Source organism: Alternaria alternata (assembly GCF_001642055.1).
Source record: "Alternaria alternata strain SRC1lrK2f unplaced genomic scaffold CC77scaffold_11, whole genome shotgun sequence".
Taxonomy (NCBI): Eukaryota; Fungi; Ascomycota; class Dothideomycetes; order Pleosporales; family Pleosporaceae; genus Alternaria; species Alternaria alternata.
The window spans coordinates 691,419-714,549 of record NW_017306200.1 but is presented as its reverse complement, the minus strand read 5'-3'; the positions used below and the strand labels follow the sequence as shown (position 1 = coordinate 714,549).

The window sequence follows — 23,131 nt, the reverse complement described above, 5'->3', positions numbered from 1 at the left end:
GTTATCGATAGGCTGTGGAATAATTCTTCAGCCCCGCCCTGGGGGTAACATGCTCAATCACAGAGACTCTGCAACTATGTCGCATATTTTGTCTTCGAATCAGAAGCGATGGTTAGTCAATTAAACATATTCCAGCTACATGGATCAAGTGCTTGTACAAGGGGGCTCGTCTTTCGAGGGGTACCTCATAGAGACAAGATACCCCAAAAGGATTCACAATCGTTCGTAGCATTACACTTGCATGATATCAACCGTGCAATTCTCTGGGCTACTATTCTGTGTAGTTCCTCTGTATCCAGGCAGCAATCCGGCTTAGACGTCCGGCCTTTCTTCGTACCAGAGGATCGATGGAGATACTAGGCAAGACCCTGCCCCGCTAAAATTTTGTGAGAATCAGTCACAAAGCATCCCACTATTAGACCTTCTTCCTTCCCCAGATACCCGTCTCCCTCTTTCTTTCCTTTCTCTTTCACTTCTCTCTCCCTGTTCTACTTCTACTACATCGATTCTCTATTTCAAAATGGCGACCGACAACTCGGACCCAATTCCTCCCCACAAGACGTTCGATACCATCCTGGTACTCGACTTCGGCTCCCAGTACACGCATCTGATTACGCGCCGCCTCCGCGAACTCAATGTATACTCTGAGATGCTGCCATGCACTACCAAGATCGCTGATCTGCCCTTCACCCCCAAGGGAGTTATTCTCTCCGGTGGCCCGTACTCCGTCTACGAGGAAGGCGCACCACACGTCGACCACGCTGTTTTCGATCTCGGCGTACCGATCCTGGGAATATGCTACGGATTACAAGAGATGGCGTGGCACTTTGGAAAGAACGCTGGCGTAGCTGCTGGCGAGAAGAGGGAATACGGACACGCGAACCTGAAGGTTGAGAGTCACGGTGGACACATGGACCAGCTGTTCAAGGACTTGGGCAACGATCTCGAGGTCTGGATGAGCCATGGTGACAAGCTGAGCCACATGCCTCAGGACTTCATGACGGTTGCGACAACTACCAACGCGCCATTTGCAGGTATTGCGCACAGCACCAAGAAGTACTACGGCATTCAGTTCCACCCTGAGGTTACACACACAAAGAAGGGTAAGGTTCTGTTGAAGAACTTCGCCATCGACATCTGCGAGGCCAACACCAACTGGACTATGAGCAAGTTCGTCGATCAGGAGATCACGCGTATCAGGAAGTTGGTGGGCGACAAGGGACAGGTCATCGGTGCCGTCAGTGGTGGCGTCGACTCGACTGTTGCTGCAAAGCTGATGAAGGAGGCCATTGGCGACCGCTTCCACGCCGTCATGGTCGATAACGGCGTCCTGCGACTCAACGAAGCCGTTCAAGTGAAGAAGACGCTCGACGAGGGCCTGGGCATCAACCTGACCGTCATCGACGCGTCCGACCTCTTCCTCGACCGCCTCAAGGGCGTAACTGACGACCCCGAGAAGAAGCGCAAGATCATCGGCAACACTTTTATCGAGGTCTTCCAGAAGCAAGCCGAAAAGATCAAAGCAGAAGCTCACGAATCTGCCAACGCTGGTGATATCGAATGGCTCCTTCAAGGTACCCTCTACCCTGACGTCATCGAGTCGCTCTCCTTCAAGGGCCCTTCTCAAACCATCAAGACACACCACAATGTCGGTGGTCTACCAAAGGACATGAAGCTCAAGGTCATCGAGCCTCTACGTGAGCTTTTCAAGGATGAGGTCCGTGAGCTGGGCAAGGAGCTCGGTATCCCCGAAGACCTCGTCTGGCGCCACCCGTTCCCCGGTCCAGGTATCGCAATCCGCATCCTGGGTGAGGTCACACGCGAGCAAGTCCGCATTGCGCGGGAAGCTGATAACATCTTCATCGAGGAGATCAAGGCCGCGGGTCTGTACAAGAAGATTAGTCAGGCGTTCGCTGCGCTTCTGCCTGTCAAGGCGGTTGGTGTCATGGGTGACAAGCGAGTTCACGACCAGGTCATCGCGTTGAGAGCTGTTGAGACAAGTGATTTCATGACAGCGGACTGGTACCCCTTCGATGGCGAGTTCCTCAAGAGGGTTAGCAGGAGGATCGTGAACGAGGTGAACGGAGTTTGCCGTGTGGTATACGACAGTAAGTCTGACGGATGCGACCTCACTGAGACAAATACTGACATGTTCTAGTCACGAGCAAGCCTCCCGGTACTATTGAGATGGAGTAGACATGCCGCGTGATGGAGTTGTGCGTAAGTGCACGAAGTAGATGTAGCCGGCAAGCCAGATTCAGATATGAAGGTTTTTAGACATATGATACCCCTGTATAAGTCACGATGAAGTGAAATACAACTTTTCAATTCAATACCGAAGTGCTGCCGAAGTGCTGTGTGAAGAAGCTTGCTGTGGAGAAGCGTATGCAGTGTGAAATGTGACTGGCACCAAAAAGCACCCTAAAGGTATCTGTTGTAATCCACTGTGAGATTTCGGTATACAAAATATGTTGTATCCCTTGAAAGTAGTGTATAAATACGACTTGAAACGTATGAGCTTCCCTTCGTGTCGTGGTATCGACTTGGGAATTTTCTTGTAGAATAGCTGATGTTTCCTGTCTCCAAAAATTGATCCGACCATGATGGAATTGGATCTAGGTAAATTGAGCCCTGAGGCATGCGCTACACTGTGTCAACCTATTCACGAATCTAGAACCTAGCAAAGACGTTCAAGATACCTTGTAGTCACAATATGGAGAAAACGATCTTTCTTGGTTCATGTCTTCGCAAGTGTGGCTGTGCATGATCGGACTCCCGAGACGTCGATCTGGAGCTGGGACGGGAGGGACCCTTGCATGAGATAGCTCCCAGATGATACGCAGCCACGCCAAACTCCAAACTTCGAAACAACCAGGCCACTTGATCCACGCTCTTCCCACGCGAAGAAAACCCCCTTCAATGACGATGCGATGAATCGTTCCTCATCCTCTGGCTCACGCGCCCGCCAATCCTCCCAACAGCCTACACCCCTCCGTCCCCAGTCCACGCGCCGTCCGTCCTCGCGCCCCAATCAGCCCTCACGCTCCACGTCTTTTGCACCTTCTCTCCGGCGGCGCACAACAGGCCAATCCTTCCTGTCCCTCGACCCTGACCATGATGACCCTGAGGCTGCAGAAACTACACATACTGATGCGGCCATTGTCGAAGAGATAGCAGAGATCAAGCGGTATGAAGACTTCACAACGATAGACTGGGTTCAAGACGCTGCCCGCGAACAACTGCGACGGAAAGCGCGCCGGCGTGAAAGAGATAGCATCGGTGTGCGGAAAGATGGCAGGACCGCGAAAGTGTTCCTAGGCCGAGGACAAGGGAAATGGAGGCGGAAGATCGCCGAAGCATACGATGCAGGCCAAGCGTGGATTGTCGTTACGCTTGTTGGCGCTGCGATAGGTCTCAACGCTGCCTTCCTCAATATTATCACTGAATGGCTGAGTGATATCAAACTGGGACATTGCACTACAGCCTTTTACCTCAACGAGAGTTTCTGTTGCTGGGGTGCCGAAGGTGGTTGCCCTGAGTGGAAACGCTGGAGTGGATTTTGGCCAGCGAATTACGTTCTCTACATCATGTTCGCAGCTCTGTTCTCCTTTACCGCGGCAAGGCTGGTCAAGAGCTTCGCACCGTATGCAGCTGGTTCGGGTATCTCAGAGATGAAGTGCATAATCGCGGGCTTCGTTATGAAGGGCTTCCTAGGCTTCACCACGCTTTTCATCAAGTCGATTGGCCTGCCGCTTGCTATTGCGTCGGGGCTGTCGGTCGGCAAGGAAGGGCCTAGTGTGCATTATGCCGTATGTACGGGTAATGTGATCAGTAGGTTCTTCGACAAGTACAGAAGGAACGCGGCCAAGACGAGAGAGATCTTATGTGCGAGTGCGGCAGCAGGTGTAGGTGTAGCATTTGGAAGTCCAATTGGAGGTGTGCTGTTCTCACTTGAGGAGATGAGCAATCAGTTTCCACTCAAGACACTTTGGAGGAGTTATTTCTGTGCGCTAGTTGCTACGGCGGTTCTGTCTGTAAGTCTGATGGATGTGAACATCACATCTATGTTGAGGCTGACGTATCTCTAGGCTATGAATCCTTTCCGAACCGGCCAGCTCGTCATGTTCAACGTCTCGTATGACCGCTCCTGGCACTTTTTCGAAATCCTCTTCTACATCATCATCGGTGTCTTTGGCGGCCTCTATGGTGCTTTCGTCATCAAATGGAATCTCAAGATGCAAGTCTTTCGCAAGAAGTATCTTTCGGCATACCCCATTACAGAGGCTGTTACGCTAGCTGTTATCACTGGTGTTATCTGCTATCCGAACATGTTCTTGAGGATCGATATGACAGAGAGTATGGAGATTCTGTTTCAGGAGTGTGAGGGCGACAAGGGCTATGACCGTCTTTGTGATGCGAACCATCGCTGGCACAATGTTGGAACCCTTGCCATTGCAACGGTCCTACGCACCCTGTTGGTCGTTATATCGTTCGGGTGTAAAGTGCCTGCTGGCATCTTCGTGCCTAGTATGGCCATCGGCGCCGCTTTTGGTCGTATGATCGGTATCTGCGTTCAAGCTCTGCACGAATCTTTCCCTGGCTCAGCTTTCTTCTCGGCCTGCGATCCAGATGGAGCTTGTATCACACCAGGCACCTACGCCTTCCTCGGCGCAGCGGCGGCTCTCAGTGGCATCATGCACATCACGGTTAGCGTCGTGGTCATCATGTTCGAGATCACCGGCGCATTGACATACATTCTCCCCACAATGATAGTCGTGGGTGTTACAAAAGCAGTTAGCGAACGTTTTGGTCATGGTGGAATCGCAGACCGCATGATCTACCTGAACGGCTATCCGTTCCTCGACAGCAAAGAAGAACACACCTTTGGTGTTCCTGTTAGCCAAGTCATGTCCAGCCGCGTGGTCTGTCTACCAGCCACAGGTATGGAACTTCGTCAGATGGAACGTCTAATGAATGAAAACGCCTACCAAGGCTACCCTATTGTGGAGGACATGAAGACGAAGACACTCGTCGGCTACATCGGCAGAACAGAACTACGCTATGCTATTGATCGCGCCAAAATCGAACAGCAGGCTCCGGGTCACGCAAAATGTTATTTCACATCTTCTTCTCCTGCTAGCAACACCAGTTCCCGAGCTGCAAGCGGCACATCAGCATCAGCACCCAACACAACGTTTGACTCCATACCCACAACCTCTTCTCAAACCTCATTAGACTTCACCCGCTATATCGATCCAACACCACTCTCAGTGCATCCCCGCCTACCCCTCGAAACCGTTATGGAGCTGTTCAAGAAAATGGGTCCACGGGTCGTTTTGATCGAATATCGCGGCCGTCTAACTGGTCTCATTACCATCAAGGACTGTCTGAAGTACCAGTTCAAAGTTGAGGCTGGAGGTGGACACGGTGGTGGAACAGGGAATGGCGATGAGGGTATGGAGAGATTAGCGAGTTGGGGGAGGACAGTGGTAAACTGGGGCAGAAGGAGAATCGGCTTGAAGGAAGTGGGTGAGGTTAGGTTGGCAAGTCCTACGGCTGCGACTGCTAGGGACGCGAGAGGTATTAGGAGAGAGAGTGGTCACGATGACAGAGTTGATGGGACATTTGCCGTCGGAGATGGGGATGACGATGACGATAATATTGGACAAGGTAGGGATGTGGAGTTGGAAGATAGAGGGAGAGATAGATAGTGCATGTGTCCCCGAATCAGAGTCTGGCGCATACGCCTGTTCATGAGAACTGCTATGCTCAAACCTCCGTGCCAGCCTTGCAAACCTGAGATGAAAGGAGCGGGTGGGTTCAGAAGTTAGCTTAGAAAGTGGAGCCGACGTTAGCTTACTTTGCACGTGGTGAGCTGTCATTGCCTGTCGGTATTCGCCGCTTTCTGTGTGGGAGCGAGCAACTGCTGGACGTGCAAAAAGTAACCACAGCAACAGCTCCTGCATACAACGCGGTTTAACGGCTACACCAATTCCCACGCCTTCCAGTAGTACTGCATACGTACCAAATTCAAGAGCCAATCAGACGACGATCTCTCCGCTTCCCCTGCCGCTGCCGCTAGTCAGGATAAGCGTGTGACGGCCGTGCGCGTCTACTTCGCGTGCACCTACTGGGGAAATATACTCAGACAGAGGCACCATCACCATCACCGCCGCCTTACCAAGTGCTTGTTCACAACTAGCAATCTCTCCGACTCCCGTCCCTCACTACTCCGCTAGAAGCGCAAACCACATGTCTTCATAGCAACACAAACGCGATAAACAATCAATATGGAGGGACCCTTGAACCCAGGGGCGCCCAACGGCAGCATACGCACACCCAGTCCCTCACCGCCCTCGATAGACCCCCAGATCATCGTCGACCACCTGGAAAAGGTCCTTGACGTCAGCTTGGGAGCCTCGAAAGAGGATCTATTTGCACCCGGTAGTCTGCTGTCCAGCGCCAAGCTACAGGACACGCTGCAGCGATGCGCCCGCTTCGCCTCCGAGGGGCAGTCAGCGCTGTACATTGTGAAAGACCGGGCAGATGAACCCCGTATCGATGGCATGGATGGCGCAAACGGCAAGTACCCTGCGAAGAGGAAGGAACGTCCAAACTGACACAAGCAGCAGGGGCGACCCAGCATTTTACCTATACCATTTCGACCGAGATTACGGCTTCTCCTACTTGTGCAGCATTTGTTGTTATTTCGAAGCGACCGATACCCATAGACCCCGCGATACCCCTTAGCCAGCAGGTCCTTATTCAGACGTTGCCCGGCTTTATACTTTCTAATAACGCTTCTTCGCCCGATGGCACTCCCTATGAGTTTCTTCGTTCTCTCATTCAGTCTGCGGTCGAGCCGTACTTTGACACCTACACCAAGAGCCAACGCGATCTGGCGGGGAAATACAGCAAGGGCGACAACGATGCTAGGACGGGAATTTCGGCGACAAGGAAGAAGATTGCGGAGCTGGCTGTCAGTTTGGGCAACCTCGAGCAGAATGTGGAGATTCCGGAGCTGCTACTGCCTCTCCACCCGCTTATCCAGAGTGCGCTGGATGATGCTAGTCAGCGTGGCGTGAAACCCTCTCCGGAACTCATCCCTGCCGCAATCGTACAAGACAGTAGCTTCCTTAACGGACTGCAGTCGACAGTCAATGGTTGGATCAAATCGATACAGACAATCACCAAGACATCTCGAGATGTGTCTACTGGAACTGCAGCGCAAGAGATTAATTTCTGGATCTCCATGGAGTCAAGGCTACAAGACATTGAGACGCAGTTGGGTAGTCCCGGTGTTAGGCTCACTTTGGACGTGTTGAAGAACGCGAAGCGTTTCCAAGCTACCGTCAGCTTCAGCGCAGACACTGGGCTCAAGGAGAGCACGGATCTGGTGCAGAAGTACAACCAGCTCATGCGAGAATTTCCTCTGGACCAGCTGTTGTCTTCAACCTCACTACAAGCGGTACAGGAGGCGATTCAATCCATCTTCAGCCACATGAACAAGAAGCTTCGCATCTGCCCCTACCCTGTCCGCCGAGCCCTTCCTCTTGTTGAAGCTATTTCCGGCGACCTCGACAAACAGCTCCATAACCTCCTACATGGCAAGACACTCATGCACATGGATTACCCCGAATTTCAGGCCATCATGGCTGTTGCAGAGAGCATCTGGCGTACATGGGAAGAGAACGTCAAGGAATTCACCAATGTTGCTCGTGAAGTGACTAGGCGAAGGAACGAGAAGTTCATCCCGATCAAGATTGCAGCTAGGCACAAAGAGACGGAAGAGCGCATTCGCTACATCACGACATTCCGCAAGAACCACGAGCAGCTCCAGCGAACCATTGTCAACGTCCTGGGCTCGCAATCCTCGTTGTCCGAGAGTGCCCCAGCCAAGGAGGCGGTTATCATCGAGGAGATTGGTGACGTGGACGCTGTAAAGGAGGTCAAGGAAGCCTACGATGTCCTCAAGGACGTCGATGTGCTGGATGTCTCACCTGAAGGCACGCGCCTTTTCGAACAAGCAGAGCAAAAGTACAACGAGCGTACTTCTCGTGTTGAGAACTCCATCATCGCTAGGCTTCGAGACCGTCTTGGTACTGCTAAGACCGCCAGCGAGATGTTCCGCGTCTTCTCCAAGTTCAACCCACTTTTCGTCCGACCGAAAATTCGAGGTGCCATCTCCGAATACCAGACGCAGCTCATTGAGAACGTCAAGCAGGATATCTTGGCACTTCATGAGCGCTTCAAGCGTCAGTACGGTAACTCTGAAGCCCATGCCATGGCGCAGCTCCGTGACTTCCCCCCGGTTTCTGGCGCTGTTATCTGGGCTCGACAGATTGAAACACAATTAGAGAGCTACATGGGCAAGGTCGAAGATATCCTGGGCAAGGACTGGGCGCTTCACGCTGAAGGACAGAAGCTCCAGGCTGAGAGCAGTATGTTCAAGAAGAAGCTCGACACCCGACCGATCTTCGAGTCCTGGCTCCAAGAGGTGGCTAGGAGGAAACTCCAGATCTCCGGACGTCTTTTCCTTGTCAGCAGGAACCGTGCCGCAGGAAACATCTTGGAGCTGAACGTCAACTTTGATGCACAAGTCATTGCGCTGTTCAAGGAAGTTCGTAATCTGACTTGGCGCGGCTACCAAGTGCCCCACGGCATCAACAACATCTCGAAGGAGGCCAAGCGTGTGTACCCTTACGCTGTTAGTCTCATGGAAAGCGTTCGCACCTACACTCAGACCCTGCGCTCCATCGCTGAGATGGGAGGAGTTGCTCTCTTGCTTAACAACTATGTTAACGAGGTGCAAGCACTTGTCGGCAAAGGTGTTCCTCTAAAGTGGGAGTCTTTCGTGCATGCTTACGATCTCCACGTCCGACAATCCGGCTTTCCCGTTGGAGGTGGAAGCGTTCGTAGTGAGAGCAAGCATGTTCAGTTTGTCCGTGACTTTGCGGCTACGACATCGCTACTTCAACTCAAGGTCGCAACACTCGTCAACATCAACGCTGCGGTCGAGAAATCGTTGAAGGATTTGGAGACTTGCCCATACACCAAGGAGGCTTTCCAACAAAACCTAGAGACCATCCAGAAGTCCATTGACCAGCTTAACCTTGAGAGCTATGCCAACCTTGCTTCTTGGGTATCTGACATGAACGCGCGCATTGAGTCCATTCTGTTGGTCCGTCTTAGTCGAGCTATCGCTTTGTGGATCGAGGTCTTCAATAATATCGACGAAGAAGACGGAAATCGACGTCAAGTCAGTGAAGCCGTCTCGATAGAGGTACCCGAGGTGAAGCCAACTCTTGCACGGTTAACTCTTGAGATTACTATGCGAAACCAAGTCATCTACCTCAGCCCGCCAGTGGAATTCGCCCGAGCAAGCTGGCTTGAGCAGCTTCAGCAATGGCTCGCCATCATCTGCACCCTTCAGAAGATCAAGGCTTCACGATACGAGATCCGACTTGAAGCAACTAATGACACCTCGGTCAGCCAATTCTCCGACCTGCCAAGCCGATGCACCGATTCGCTGATCGAAGTATATGGCGCCGTTGAGGGCAAGCTCCGTGACATCTCATCTTATGTTGACGAGTGGCTTCAATTCCAGTCCCTATGGGATCTGCAGTCTGAGCACGTCTATGACATCCTTGGTGAGGATCTCTCCCGATGGCTACAACTTCTCCAGGAGATTCGTAAGACTCGTGCTACATTTGACAACTCCGATATCAGTCGCCAGTTCGGATATGTCACCGTCGATTATGACCAAGTGCAGGTCAAGGTCAACGCCAAGTACGACCAATGGCAGCAGGAAATCCTTACCAAGTTCGCTAGTAGACTGGGCCAGCGCATGAACGACGTGTATGTGCAGATCGAGAAGGCACGCAAAGATCTTGAGATGCAGACACTGGAGGCTTCGTCCACTGCTCAGGCTGTATCGTTCATTACCACAGTCCAACAATGCAAGAGGAAGGTCCTCGAGTGGGAACCAGAGATTTCCACATTCCGCCAGGGTCAAGCGACTTTGGCGCGACAGCGTTACCAGTTTCCCTCTGACTGGCTGCAGATGGAACAAATCGACCATGAATGGCAGACGCTGAACGAGGTCTTGGAGAGAAAGACCAAGATCGCGAACGATCAAGCAGACGCTCTGCGCGCTAAGATTGCTGCCGAAGACAAGGTCGTCAACCAGAAGATCATGGACATCACCGGAGAGTGGGCGGAAGACAAACCTGTCGCAGGCAACCTGGCGCCAGCTGATGCCTCTGCCATTCTTGCTAAGTTTGATCAGAAGCTCAACCAGCTGCAGAGCGAGTCCAGCAACATTTCCAAAGCCAAGGAAGCTCTTGGATTGCCACCGTCTCCGGAGAACGCACTGGAGACCCTGCTGGAGGAAGTACAAGACTTCAAGTCCGTCTGGTCCGCGCTCGGCACGATTTGGGCCAGCATTGACGACCTCCGTGAGGTATTGTGGACCAGTATCCAGCCCCGCAAGCTGCGACAGAATCTTGATAACCTACTCAAGATGACCAAGGACATGCCTAGTCGGATGCGACAGTACCAGGCTTTCGAGTATGTTCAAACTACACTGAAGCAACTTCTCAAAGAGAATGCCATCCTTGCAGAGCTGCGCTCTGATGCCGTCAAAGAGCGCCATTGGGTTAGAATTTTCAAGAACCTGAGACCACACAAGCGTTACTCCGCAATATCCATGACCCTCGGTGATGTTTGGGATCTCAAGCTTGGTCCCAGCGAGAAGATCATCCGAGATGTCATTACTCAGGCAGCTGGCGAGATGGCACTGGAAGAATTTCTCAAGCAGGTTCGCGAGACCTGGCAGAATTATGCTCTGGAGCTTGTCAACTACCAGAACAAGTGCCGTCTTATCAGGGGATGGGACGACCTCTTTGCCAAGTGCAGCGAGAACCTCAACTCACTACAGGCTATGCGCCACTCGCCTTACTACAAGGAGTTCGAGGAAGAAGCATCGTCTTGGGAGGACAAGCTCAACCGTGTACACGTCCTGTTCGACGTATGGATTGATGTACAACGCCAATGGGTTTACCTGGAGGGTGTGTTCACTGGTAACGCTGACATTAAGCACCTCTTGCCCATGGAGTCGGCTCGTTTCCAGAACATCAACTCTGAATTCTTGTCAGTTATGAAGAAGGTCTCGCGACAGCCTTTTGTGCTCGAAGTTCTCAACATCTCTGGTGTGCAGAAGTCATTAGAGCGCCTTGCTGAACTCCTGAACAAGATTCAGAAGGCTCTCGGAGAGTACCTGGAGCGCGAGCGTGTGTCATTCCCTCGATTCTACTTCGTTGGTGACGAAGACCTGCTGGAAATCATCGGTAACAGTAACGACGTTCTCCGTATTGCCAAACATCTGCGGAAGATGTTCGCTGGTATTTCTGGACTCATCACAGACGAGGATGGCGTGATTCAAGGGTTCACGTCCAAGGAAGGAGAAGAGGTCACGCTTCGCAAAGAAATTTCGCTTGTCAAGACACCTAGGATCAACGAGTGGCTTGGTGCACTAGAGGCTAACATGAAGTCTACACTGGCTGAGTTGACTTTCGAAGCTTACGAAGAGTTCGCTCAGCTCATCGAACCGGACACAATGGATGCTCAGGCTTTCACTGATTACATCGCCAAGTACCCTACCCAAGTGGTCGTCCTTGGAACACAAATTGCGTGGACTCATGCTGTGGAGAAGTCTCTCGCTGAGGAGGGAACGACCTTGCCTCAGTTGTATGAGAAACAAGTCAACGTCTTGAAGCTGCTCGCTACAGCTGTTCTGGGTGATCTTGAACCCATCCAACGCCGTAAATGCGAGGATCTTATCACCGAGTTCGTTCACCAGCGAGATGTCATCCACAAGCTTGAGAAGGTTGGCGCTCGATCACCCACCCACCACATGTGGCTACTGTGCATGCGATATGTATATGAGCCCGGCAATGATCTACTACAGCGATTGAGGATCAAGATGGCAAATGCAGTCCTCGACTACGGCTTTGAGTACTTGGGTGTTGCGGACCGCCTCGTACGCACACCTCTTACCGATCGCTGTTTCCTCACCCTCACACAGGCGCTCTGCCAACGACTTGGTGGCTCACCATACGGTCCCGCTGGTACTGGAAAGACCGAGTCTGTCAAAGCTCTCGGTGTACAACTTGGACGATTTACCCTGGTTTTCTGCTGTGACGACACATTCGATTTCCAGGCCATGGGTCGTATCTTCCTTGGTATCTGTCAGGTCGGAGCTTGGGGTTGTTTCGACGAGTTCAACCGTTTGGAGGAGCGTATTCTTTCAGCTGTGTCGCAGCAGATCCAGAACATCCAGCTGGGTCTCAAGAAGGGTGCTGAGGATGAGAAGTCCCAGATCGAACTTATTGGTCGTCAATTGAAAGTCAACGGCAACACTGGTGTCTTCATTACCATGAACCCTGGTTACGCGGGTCGATCGAACTTGCCTGACAATCTCAAGAAGCTCTTCCGAAGTGTCGCCATGTCCAAGCCCGACAAGGAACTTATTGCAGAAGTTATGCTCTACTCCCAAGGTTTCTCTCAGGCCAAGGAATTATCGAAACAGGTTGTACCATTCTTCGACAGGTGCTCAGGGGGTCTTTCCAAGCAAGCTCATTACGACTTTGGTCTTCGTGCATTGAAGAGTGTACTTGTTAGCTCTGGTGGTTTGAAGCGAGCCCGTATCGCCGCTCAGCAAGACTCCCAGACCCTAGACGAAGCGAGCATGGAGCCTCAAATCATCATCCAGAGTTTGCGAGAGACCATGGCACCAAAGCTCATTCGCTCTGATGTTGAGCTCATGATGGCCATCCAAGAAGAGTCATTCCCTGGTGTTGAATACATCCCTGCGCCGCTTGATCAGTTGACTGAGGCTATCCACAAGTGCGCCGCTGAGTCAAAGCTCGTGGTTAGTGATTCTTGGATGACCAAGATCATTCAACTCTACCAGATTCAGAAGTTGCACCACGGTGTCATGATGGTCGGTTCTTCCGGATCCGGAAAGTCTGCGGCCTGGAGAACCCTTCTTTCCGCTCTACAAGCCGTAGAGGGTGTAGAAGGAGTCTGTCACGTCATTGATCCCAAGGTCATGTCAAAGGAGCAGCTTTATGGAACTCTTGACAGCACTACTCGCGAATGGACCGACGGTCTCTTCACGAGTATCCTGCGCAAGATTGTCGACAACCTCCGTGGTGAGGACACTAAGCGCCATTGGATCGTATTCGACGGAGATGTTGACCCCGAGTGGGTCGAGAACTTGAATTCCGTGCTTGACGACAACAAGCTCCTCACCCTGCCAAACGGAGAGCGTCTCAATTTGCCTTCTAACGTTCGCATCATGTTCGAAGTTGAGACCCTCAAGTACGCCACTCTTGCTACTGTCTCCCGTTGTGGTATGGTCTGGTTCAGCGACGACACTGTGGAGGTCGATATGATGATCAAGAACTACATTGAACACCTCAAGACTACACCATTCGAGGACATTGAAGACGATTCGGTTGCTCCAGGCCAGATGTCTCAGAAGACAATGACCACCCAGGGTCTAATCGCCGACTTCCTGCACATCAAGCTCACCCAGGATCGGTTCATCGAGAAAGCCCTTAGCATGGCTAGGAAGTTCAAGCACATCATGGAGTACACCGACATTCGTGCGCTCAATACGCTGTTCTCTCTGCTCAACAAGGCTTGTCGCAATGTCCTAGAGTACAATGTGCAGCACCCGGACTTCTCTCTTGAGGACGACAAGATGGAGACTTATCTAGCGAAAAAGATGCTTATTGCTTTGGTGTGGGCTTTAGTTGGTGACTGCCCTCTGATGGAGCGCAAGCAATTTGGAGACCTTATCGCTGGCCTCACCGACGTCGAGCTTCCCACCCTCAACGAATCTACTTCACTCATCGATTACGATGTCAAGCCTGACAAGCCAGAATGGGATACTTGGCAGAGTCAGGTACCGAATGTTGAGGTCAACACCCATTCCGTCACTCAGACTGATGTGGTTATTCCGACGCTGGACACGGTCCGTCACGAGGACGTTCTCTACTCTTGGCTCGCAGAGCACAAGCCACTCTTGCTTTGCGGTCCTCCAGGTTCCGGAAAGACCATGACACTGTTCAGCGCACTCCGAAAGCTACCCAACATGCAGGTTGTAGGTCTCAACTTCTCTAGTGCGACTACACCGGATCTTCTCATCAAGACATTCGAGCAATACTGCGAGTACAAGAAGACTCTCAATGGTGTTCAGCTTACGCCTACTCAAGTCGGCCGTTGGCTGGTAATCTTCTGTGATGAGATCAACTTGCCTGCACCCGACAAGTACGGTACTCAGCGAGCGATCTCCTTCTTGCGACAGCTGGTTGAGCACAACGGTTTCTGGAGGACGTCTGACAAGACTTGGGTTACTCTAGATCGCATACAATTCGTTGGCGCTTGTAACCCTCCCACAGATGCTGGGCGTACGCCGATGGGACTCAGGTTCTTGCGTCATGCTCCGCTTATTATGGTCGACTACCCCGGACAGCAATCGCTTCTGCAGATTTACGGTACCTTCAATACTGCCGTGCTCAAGATCATCCCGACTTTACGAGGATATGCAGACGCTCTTACCAGGGCCATGGTACAACTCTACGCAGAGTCGCAAAAGCGCTTCACGCCAGACATTCAACCACACTATGTTTACTCCCCCCGTGAGCTTACTCGATGGGTACGTGGTATCTATGAGGCTCTACGACCACTTGAGAGCTTGCCAATTGAAGGCCTTGTCCGTATCTGGGCACATGAAGCACTACGCTTATTCCAGGATCGACTTATCGCAGAAGAAGAGAGACAATGGACCGAAGAATGCGTCCACCGTATCGCGGCTGAACACTTCCCTACTATCGACGAGGAGAAAGCTCTCGGTGGCCCCATCCTCTTCTCCAACTGGCTATCCAAGAATTACGTGCCGGTTGAGCGCGAGCAACTCCGAGAGTTTGTCAAGGCTCGTCTCCGAACCTTCTGCGAGGAAGAGGTGGACGTACCACTCATTCTGTTCAACGACGTGCTCGAGCATGTTCTCCGCATCGACCGTGTCTTCCGTCAACCACAAGGTCATCTTATTCTTATCGGTGTCAGCGGCTCCGGAAAGACGACACTGTCGCGCTTCGTCGCCTGGATGAACGGTCTGAGTGTCTACCAGATCAAGGTTCACGGAAAGTACTCTGGCGAAGACTTCGACGAAGACTTGCGTACTGTTCTTCGACGATGCGGTTGCAAGGGAGAAAAGATCTGCTTCATCATGGACGAAGCTAACGTTCTTGATTCCGGTTTCCTCGAACGCATGAACACCCTCTTGGCAAACGCGGAGGTTCCTGGTCTGTTTGAGGGTGATGAGTATGCTTCTCTGCTTACTGCTATCAAAGAGGGTGCGCAGCGACAAGGTATCATTCTCGACTCACAGGAAGAGTTGTACAAGTGGTTCACGGAGCAGATTGTCAAGAACCTCCACGTGGTGTTCACTATGAACCCTCCCGAGGAAGGCCTGTCATCAAAGGCAGCTACCAGTCCCGCTCTTTTCAACCGTTGCGTGCTCAACTGGTTCGGAGACTGGTCTGATCAGGCTCTGTACCAAGTCAGCTCCGAGCTTACACAGTCTGTCGATCTCGACCGCGCAAACTACGTTGCGCCAGATAGCATTCCAGTCGCCTATCGTGGACTTACCCTCCCACCATCTCATCGCGAGAGCGTGGTCAACGCCATGGTCGCAGTACACCACTCATTACGCAGCAAGAACGCGAAGTTGCAGAAGACACAAAACAGGAAGATGTACCTCACGCCGCGTCACTTCCTGGACTTTGTTGCACAGTATGTCAAGCTCTACAACGAGAAGCGCGAGGACCTTGAGGAACAGCAGCGCCATCTCAACGTCGGTCTGGAGAAGCTTCGTGAGACATTCGACAAGGTCAAGGAATTGCGAGCAAGCCTTGCCGAGAAACAAACACAGCTTACTAAGAAGGATGCTGAAGCAAATGAGAAGCTGCAGCGCATGATTGCGGATCAGAACGAGGCGGAACAGAAGAAGGCTGGGTCGATCAAGATGCAAGCGCAACTTGCCAAGGACAAGGAAGAGATTCAGAAGCGACAAGAGGTGGTAGAGCATGACTTGGCAGCTGCCGAACCGGCTGTCTTGGAGGCACAGAAGAGTGTGCAAAACATCAAGCGACAACATCTGACTGAAGTTCGATCTATGCAGAACCCTCCCGCTGGTGTCAAGCTTGCGCTGGAAGCTGTCTGCACGATTCTTGGACATAAGCCCGACAGTTGGAAGACCATTGTTTCCATTGTTAGGCGTGACGACTTCATCGCCAGTATCGTGCAGTTCGACAACGAGAGGCAGATGACGGCAGCCCATCGTAGGAAGATGCAGAAGGAATACCTTTCTCAAGAGGACTTTACTTTCGAGAAGGTCAACCGCGCTTCCAAAGCCTGTGGTCCTCTCGTACAGTGGGTGTCTGCTCAAGTTACTTACTCAGATATTCTTGACCGAGTCGGACCCCTACGTGCTGAAGTCGATCAGCTTCAGGTGGAGCTACAGAAGACAGAAGAGGGTGCGAAGGAGACCCAGCTCCTCATCCAGAACCTCGAGGAGAGTATCGGCCGGTACAAGACCGAATACGCCGCTCTGATCAGCGAGACCCAGGCCATCAAGACGGAGATGTCGACTGTTCAATTCAAGGTTGATCGCAGTGTACGCCTTCTCGACAGCTTGTCCTCCGAACGCGTTCGATGGGAAGAGAGCAGCAAGTCATTCGACTCTCAGATCGATACTATCGTCGGCGACGTCTTAGTTGCGGCTGCATTCATCGCCTATGCCGGTTACTACGATCAGCAGTACAGGAAAGCTCTTACAGAAGATTGGTATGATCATCTCAAGCACTCTGGAATCAGCTTCAAGCCAACAAACCCATTCACGGAGTATCTATCGACTGCTGATGACCGCCTGAACTGGCAACACAATGGTTTACCAGTGGATGACCTGTGTACGGAGAACGCCATCATTCTCGAGAGGTTCAACCGTTACCCGCTGATCATCGATCCTTCTGGTAGGACCACAGAGTTCTTGCAGAATGAATGCAAGGACCGCCGTCTCACAGTGACCAGTTTCCTGGATGACTCATTCACGAAGCAGCTCGAGAGCTCTTTGCGTTTCGGTAACCCGATCTTGATCCAGGATGCCGAACATCTGGACCCTATCCTCAACCACGTCCTCAACAAGGAGTACCAGAAGACTGGAGGTCGTGTGCTTATTCAACTTGGCAAGCAGGAGATTGACTTTTCGCCGTCTTTCCGTTTGTACCTCTCGACACGCGATCCCTCGGCCAATTTCGCTCCCGATATCTGCAGTCGTACCACATTTGTCAACTTCACAGTCACGCAGAGCAGTTTGCAAACACAGACACTCAATGAAGTCCTCAAATCCGAGCGCCCCGATGTCGACGAGCGCCGATCTAACCTCATCAAGATGCAAGGAGAGTTTGCGGTCCATCTTCGTCAGCTCGAGAAGCGATTGCTCCAAGCCCTCAACGAGTCGCGCGGCAACATTCTGGATGACGACCGCGTCATCGAAACGCTCGAGACGCTCAAGAAGGAGGCCAAGGACATTTCGGACAAGGTTTCCGAGACCACTGGTGTTATGACCGAGGTGGAGAACATTACCAAGGAGTACACTGTGGTAGCTCGTTCTTGCGCAGCTATCTTTGCTGTGCTGGAGCAACTGCATCATCTCAATCACTTCTACCAGTTCTCGCTCCAATACTTTACTCAGATCTTCGAGACTGTGCTACGCAAGGTTCGTAACGGTTCTATCACGGGCCATGCTGCTCGTATCGAGCAGATTGTTACCGAGCTCTTCGTGGATGCATACCGTCGCACATCGCTTTCCTTGCTACAGAAGGACCGTGTCACATTTGCCATGCTTCTCGTGCAAGCAGCGCCCTACAAGATGGACAAGACACACATCGACCAAATTCTCGACCCCGACCTCAAGGGTATTGACGTATCAACCGAGACCGAACGCAAACAAGAGGCCATGGAGCGTGCGAGCAAGATTCCAATGTTCAAGGAGGAGTTGGAGAAGATCGAAGATAGCGCGTGGGATGCTTTCCTCAACGAAGAGATGGGAGAACGACACGTACCGCAGGCTTGGCCAGAAGATCTGGCCAAATTCGACAAGCTCCTGCGAGCTCTTGTCCTGGTCAAGCTATTCCGTGTGGACCGCTTCGTGCCCGCTGTTGAGCGTTTCGTTACTGAAGTGTTTGGCAAGGGTATCTTAGATGCAAGTGGTGATCTGGGCGATATCGTCAAGCAAGTCAACGCGGTCACACCGGTGGCGCTCAGCTCCAGCCCTGGATTCGACGCAAGTTACAAGGTCGACAATCTTGTAGAGAGGGAACAAGTCATTTGCTCCAACATTGCCATGGGTTCCAACGAAGGTGCCGCGTCAGCCGACAAAGCTATCGCCAACGCCGCCACCACTGGAAACTGGGTTCTTGTCAAGAACGTCCATCTTGCTCCTCAGTGGTTGCAATCACTCGAGAAGCGTCTCGAAGCCCTCAAGCCCAACCCTGACTTCCGCCTCTTCCTGTCCATGGAATCCAGTCCAAAGATCCCAGTCAACCTTCTTCGCGCCTCTCGTGTTCTTTCTTACGAGCAGCCTGCTGGAGTTCGCGCCAACATGAAGGACTCGCTATCTTCTTTGGCCGAGAAGGCTAACAAGCAACCCGTGGAGAAGGCGCGTGTCTACCTTCTCTTATCCTTCCTCCATGCGGTCATTCAAGAGCGTCTCCGGTACGCACCGACACTGGGATGGAAGGGTTTCTGGGAGTTCAATGACAGTGACTACGAATGCTGCAGTTTCATCATCGACACCTGGATCGACACTATCGCGCAAGGTCGATCCAACATCGCCCCCACCAAGATCCCATGGGAGATGCTCCGCATCCTCATCACTGAGATGTACGGCGGCAAGATCGACGACGCAGAAGACTGGCGTATACTCGCTTCTCTCGTCGACGCTTGCATGACGCCCGCTGCATTCGAAGACAACTTCAAGATTGTTAAGGATACTGAGCATAGCGACGGCCTTGAACTACCCAGCACGACCAGCTGGAAGGAATTCATGGGCTGGGTCAACGACCTTCCTGAGCGTGAGCCACCTACTTATCTGGGTCTGCCGGCGAATGCGGAGAAGTTGTTGTTGGTGGGCCAGGCGAATAACATGGTTGGTGGTTTGAAGAGGGTTTTGGATATGTTGGATGAGGGAGAGCAGGTCATGGCCGAGGCTGAGACTGAGATAGAGGTTTAGCTTAGCCATGTGTAGTATGCGTGCTCTGATGAGCGACGCGTTTTCTTTTCCTTTGTTTGCAGTCATTAGCATCTGTTACAAGGCGTTCTATAAGGGGGCTATGAGAGAGTATGACAGTTCAAAGGAATGCCCAGTGGGATCATTAGTCTGTTCGTATACTCAGGAATTTCTATATTAAAGTCTATTTGTTGCCATAGTATCTGTTGAACGTGACTATGCTATCTAATTGGCCACTCACTATGATGTTATGCTAGTTTCTCACAAGAAGAAGGTGTTCAAGGATGATATATAACTTGTTGTGACTAGATGTTGCTGATTGATAGATACATGGCATGTCATCTCATAGATAGTCCTTGCTTGGGCTGAGAAGCCTCTAGGACCGAACGGCCTCATCTCCACTGGATCCTTGTACATATACGGCCGAACTTTAGCCAAAGCCTTTCAATTCCTCTTTGCCTCAGCGCTTTCTGATCTTTCTATCCTTCTACCAAGCTCAACCGCCATGGCCATACCACCCTCTTTCTCCAAACGCTCTTTTGTCTCCTGTAGCGATAGGGTGTCAAAGTTAGAGTTTACTTTCCACTCCTCCAACGCGGCTTCTCTTCTGCGGCGCACGTCCAGTCGTCGCGTACGTAGCTCTTCTGCTCTCTTCGTCATCATGCCAAGCACACTTTGACGCGAAACCTCAGCTTCCTTGTTGCGTGTCTCTATGGCCGCTTGAATGGCAGACATATCAGTAGCTATGCTCAAAGTTGCCATGTCAGCCTGAATACCCTTAGCACAAGCTTGAGCAATGGTGGCAAGATGCTGCTTCTCTTCGGCGGGAAGGCCTTCAATAGCGAGCGTAATAGTGGCTTCTTCGTTCGCGAGCTCGTCTATCGACCGTTTGCGTGCACCACTCGCAGCATCTTGAGCGGCTAGCTTATCGAGGACGTTGATGTATTCGTCGATGAGAGAGTAGTCTCCGGACAGAGGCGAGATTTCTAGGAATCTCTGCAATATCTTGGTTGTGGGATCGGGCTGAATCGAGGGCGCTGTCATGACAGGGCAGGGCTTCGTCAAGACAACAATGTCGGAATTGGCATTAGAACCAAAGTCGGACCTAGGTTTAGAGCTCGACGATCTAGTTTTGCGGACATATTTTCTCTTGATACCACTGTTAGAGTCTCTCCTCGACACAAGTTGGCAGCCTTCTGCTTACACCCCAGTTCTGAAACCTTCTCTTCAACGTACGAGGATTAACAGTAACCCCGTACGAGTTAAGCAAGTAGGCTGCAAGCTCGTTAAAGGTTAGGCCCTTATAGTGCAACGCACAAAGCTCTAGTTGGTACGGGGTTAAATTAATACTTGGGCGGCCTTCTGGAGTTTCACACGTAAGTATACATATATTTCTATCTTTCCTATACTTACTAGGCATATTTAGTAAGTAGTCGTACAGCAATAGGTTGTATTGTTGAGGTTTATTTGTTGTTGTAGTGCGGGGAAATTCTCTTTCGACTTTTGTCCCGACACCTGCTAATAGTCCGCTGTACTTGTCGGCTGATGAACTTTGTTCGGCGAACGCAGCAAGTTAAGACATGAAGGTCCGTGAGAGAAGCCCAATGACCGTGAGCCCCCGATACTATGTAACATGTAAAGATTTCTGTATTAATATTGAGTTTAAACACCCGGCTAATTTGGGTTCATGTCAGTCAAAGTCCTCATTATCCTGATATGCCAACCTTTTCGCAAAAAGGATAAATCCACCAAACGCTCATCAGTCCTCGATATCTAGTAACTTCTGCTTTTTGAACGTGTTCCTCACAGCGCTCCTTTCTTCCTGGATCTTGTCTCTTTTCTTTTCCAACTCGGCACGCTCTCGTTTCCACTTTTCTTTGAAGGCTTCAAACCGGGCATCCATAACTTCCAGATCGTGGTCGACGTCGTTCAGGTGTTTGGTAAGATTATGCTGTTTCATGACTAGTCTAGTGAGGCTTTCGAATGTTTCGTCTTCGGCTGAGCGCTTAGCGCCGCGTGGCGGGGTCTTGGGCGTAAAAGTTTCTTCGGAGGTAGACGTCCTTGTGAACGAGCTCTTCCTGAGCGTTGGTTGTGATGGTGGCTTGCTGGGAGCCGATTTACGAGTAATAGTGCCTGGGAGACGAAGTCCCTTGGGTGGTGGTTCGCGGGGCGGTGTAGGTTGGACGTCGATTTCTTCTGGAACGTAGGAACTTTCACTAGCATCATCTGGTGTAGCATCATCTGGTATAGCATCCTTGTTCGCAACGGGTTTCGAGGATTTGACGGCAGCAGACCCCATTCGATCAGCAATGTATCCTAGTGCTGCGTGAAAACGCCCAGGATAACTCTTGGTCTCTTCTAAGACGCAATCCGTTGCAATTCCGGCGGCGATAAAGTACCACTTTACCATAAGCGTAAATCGAGCCCTATCAGCTTGTTCGCAGGGTCCCGTGTTCCTAGGGTATGTCTTACTGAAAGGATGCAATATACGCTGCCTGCCTGTGATCTCGGCAGACATTATCGTCTTGTGTCCGTGGGCACTCTCCACGTAGAATCGGATCTCATGGAAGCCACGCTGCTGTAGCAGCACCATGTACGCATATATGTCGTCTCCTGACTTTGTATGGCTTCCTATAAATAATTTCTTGGGCTGCGCTTCGAGAATATATGTCTGATCCACAAACTTGACATCTTCAGCATCAGGAATGTTGTCTAGAAGATACAACGAGTCGTGTTCATCGAGGAATTCTCGCAGGCGACGTAGATCCGGGTTTGCCTCATTGTTCCACCGATCTTGAATTCCCATCGCAGAGCTTTGCTGCTCCACGAAAGTGCTCCTGGATTTGTTTGGCTCGCCATTTCCGCTATCTGATAGCAAGCCATACGCACTATCTCCATCTTCCGGCTCTGGACTTTCCTCCACGGTCCTATGGAGGGGCGGTCCTCCATTGGAAGTCCAGGACATCTTCCTCAACATAGTCGCGAATCGCTTGCCAAAGTCGTCATTCCAAGCATCAATGCTGCTTAGGTAGCCTCGCGACAGAAAGTAATACCGGACCACCATGCTAAGCACCCGCCTCTTGAACTTTGACCCGCAAACCAAATGCTTGAACGGTGCGACAAGAGGCTTTTGCAAGACTTCTTCACAAGTAATTTGCTCCGATGGCGAGGGCGGACTCTCATCGCCAATATGTTTCAGACAATAGCGGACATCCTTAGTGCCATCCCCACGTGGCAACAGATAAGCAAGCACGTTGCGGTTGCCTATGCTGCCAATCACCAGAATTGGAGGTTCCTCTCCTACTGAAGGTTCTATCCAGGTCATGGAACCTGCTGATGGCAGTGCATTGAGATAGGTATCGGCGCCGTATTTGGCCATCAGGATTGAAATAGCATGAAGGTTCATCTTTCGGGGTTTTGTGGAGATGGAGGATTGCGAAGATGATCCTTCAAAACGAATTTCCCGTGCGGCCATTGTCAGGTCAGTTTGTTAGGGATCACGGACCTTTGTTGTTGCAAATCGCGCGGCGCGTCTGGCCGCGCGCCGCTGGACGCTCCAGTCCCACACTCACGGCCTGTGATGAGGCATGCAAGGAAACGTTAAACCTCGCGCGAGCTCGTCTGCGTGATGACCCAGAATCCCGCGATGAGGTAGTATCGATAACAAGGCTGAAAAGATGCAGCCCTGAAGGTCCCAGAAGCGTCAATCCTTCAGGGAAGGACCAAGCGGCCGGCTTGCACAAGCGAGAACACGTGCCGTGGCGTAGACGC

At 51.6% G+C, this 23,131-nt stretch overlaps 5 protein-coding genes across 5 annotated transcripts; 3 read left to right on the top strand and 2 right to left on the bottom strand.

Annotated features, from left to right (window-relative positions):
• Positions 1-103: 103 nt before the first annotated feature.
• CC77DRAFT_989978 (GMP synthase) lies at positions 104-2,347 on the top strand. The gene is made up of 2 exons (XM_018536300.1): positions 104-2,108; positions 2,159-2,347. Exons 1-2 carry the CDS (start codon positions 521-523, stop codon positions 2,194-2,196), a joined length of 1,626 nt encoding a protein of 541 aa, XP_018385733.1. The 5' UTR covers positions 104-520; the 3' UTR covers positions 2,197-2,347.
• Positions 2,348-2,828: 481 nt separating this feature from the next.
• CC77DRAFT_1095180 (chloride channel protein 3) lies at positions 2,829-5,841 on the top strand. The gene is made up of 2 exons (XM_018529781.1): positions 2,829-4,034; positions 4,089-5,841. The coding sequence occupies exons 1-2, from the start codon at positions 2,931-2,933 to the stop codon at positions 5,709-5,711; spliced, it is 2,727 nt and encodes a 908-aa protein (XP_018385732.1). The 5' UTR covers positions 2,829-2,930; the 3' UTR covers positions 5,712-5,841.
• Positions 5,842-5,934: 93 nt separating this feature from the next.
• On the top strand, positions 5,935-19,555 carry CC77DRAFT_1020822 (hypothetical protein). The gene is made up of 2 exons (XM_018525143.1): positions 5,935-6,582; positions 6,633-19,555. Exons 1-2 carry the CDS (start codon positions 6,291-6,293, stop codon positions 19,361-19,363), a joined length of 13,023 nt encoding a protein of 4,340 aa, XP_018385731.1. The 5' UTR covers positions 5,935-6,290; the 3' UTR covers positions 19,364-19,555.
• A 62-nt stretch (positions 19,556-19,617) lies between these two features.
• Positions 19,618-20,949, bottom strand: CC77DRAFT_119422 (hypothetical protein). Its single transcript, XM_018530131.1, has 3 exons — positions 20,774-20,949; positions 20,565-20,722; positions 19,618-20,509 (listed from the first exon to the last, which is right to left on the bottom strand). The coding sequence occupies exons 1-3, from the start codon at positions 20,778-20,780 to the stop codon at positions 19,805-19,807; spliced, it is 870 nt and encodes a 289-aa protein (XP_018385730.1). The 5' UTR covers positions 20,781-20,949; the 3' UTR covers positions 19,618-19,804.
• Positions 20,871-23,040, bottom strand: CC77DRAFT_1020821 (hypothetical protein). The gene has a single exon (XM_018525142.1). It carries the CDS (start codon positions 22,833-22,835, stop codon positions 21,120-21,122), a length of 1,716 nt encoding a protein of 571 aa, XP_018385729.1. The 5' UTR covers positions 22,836-23,040; the 3' UTR covers positions 20,871-21,119.
• Positions 23,041-23,131: the final 91 nt, after the last annotated feature.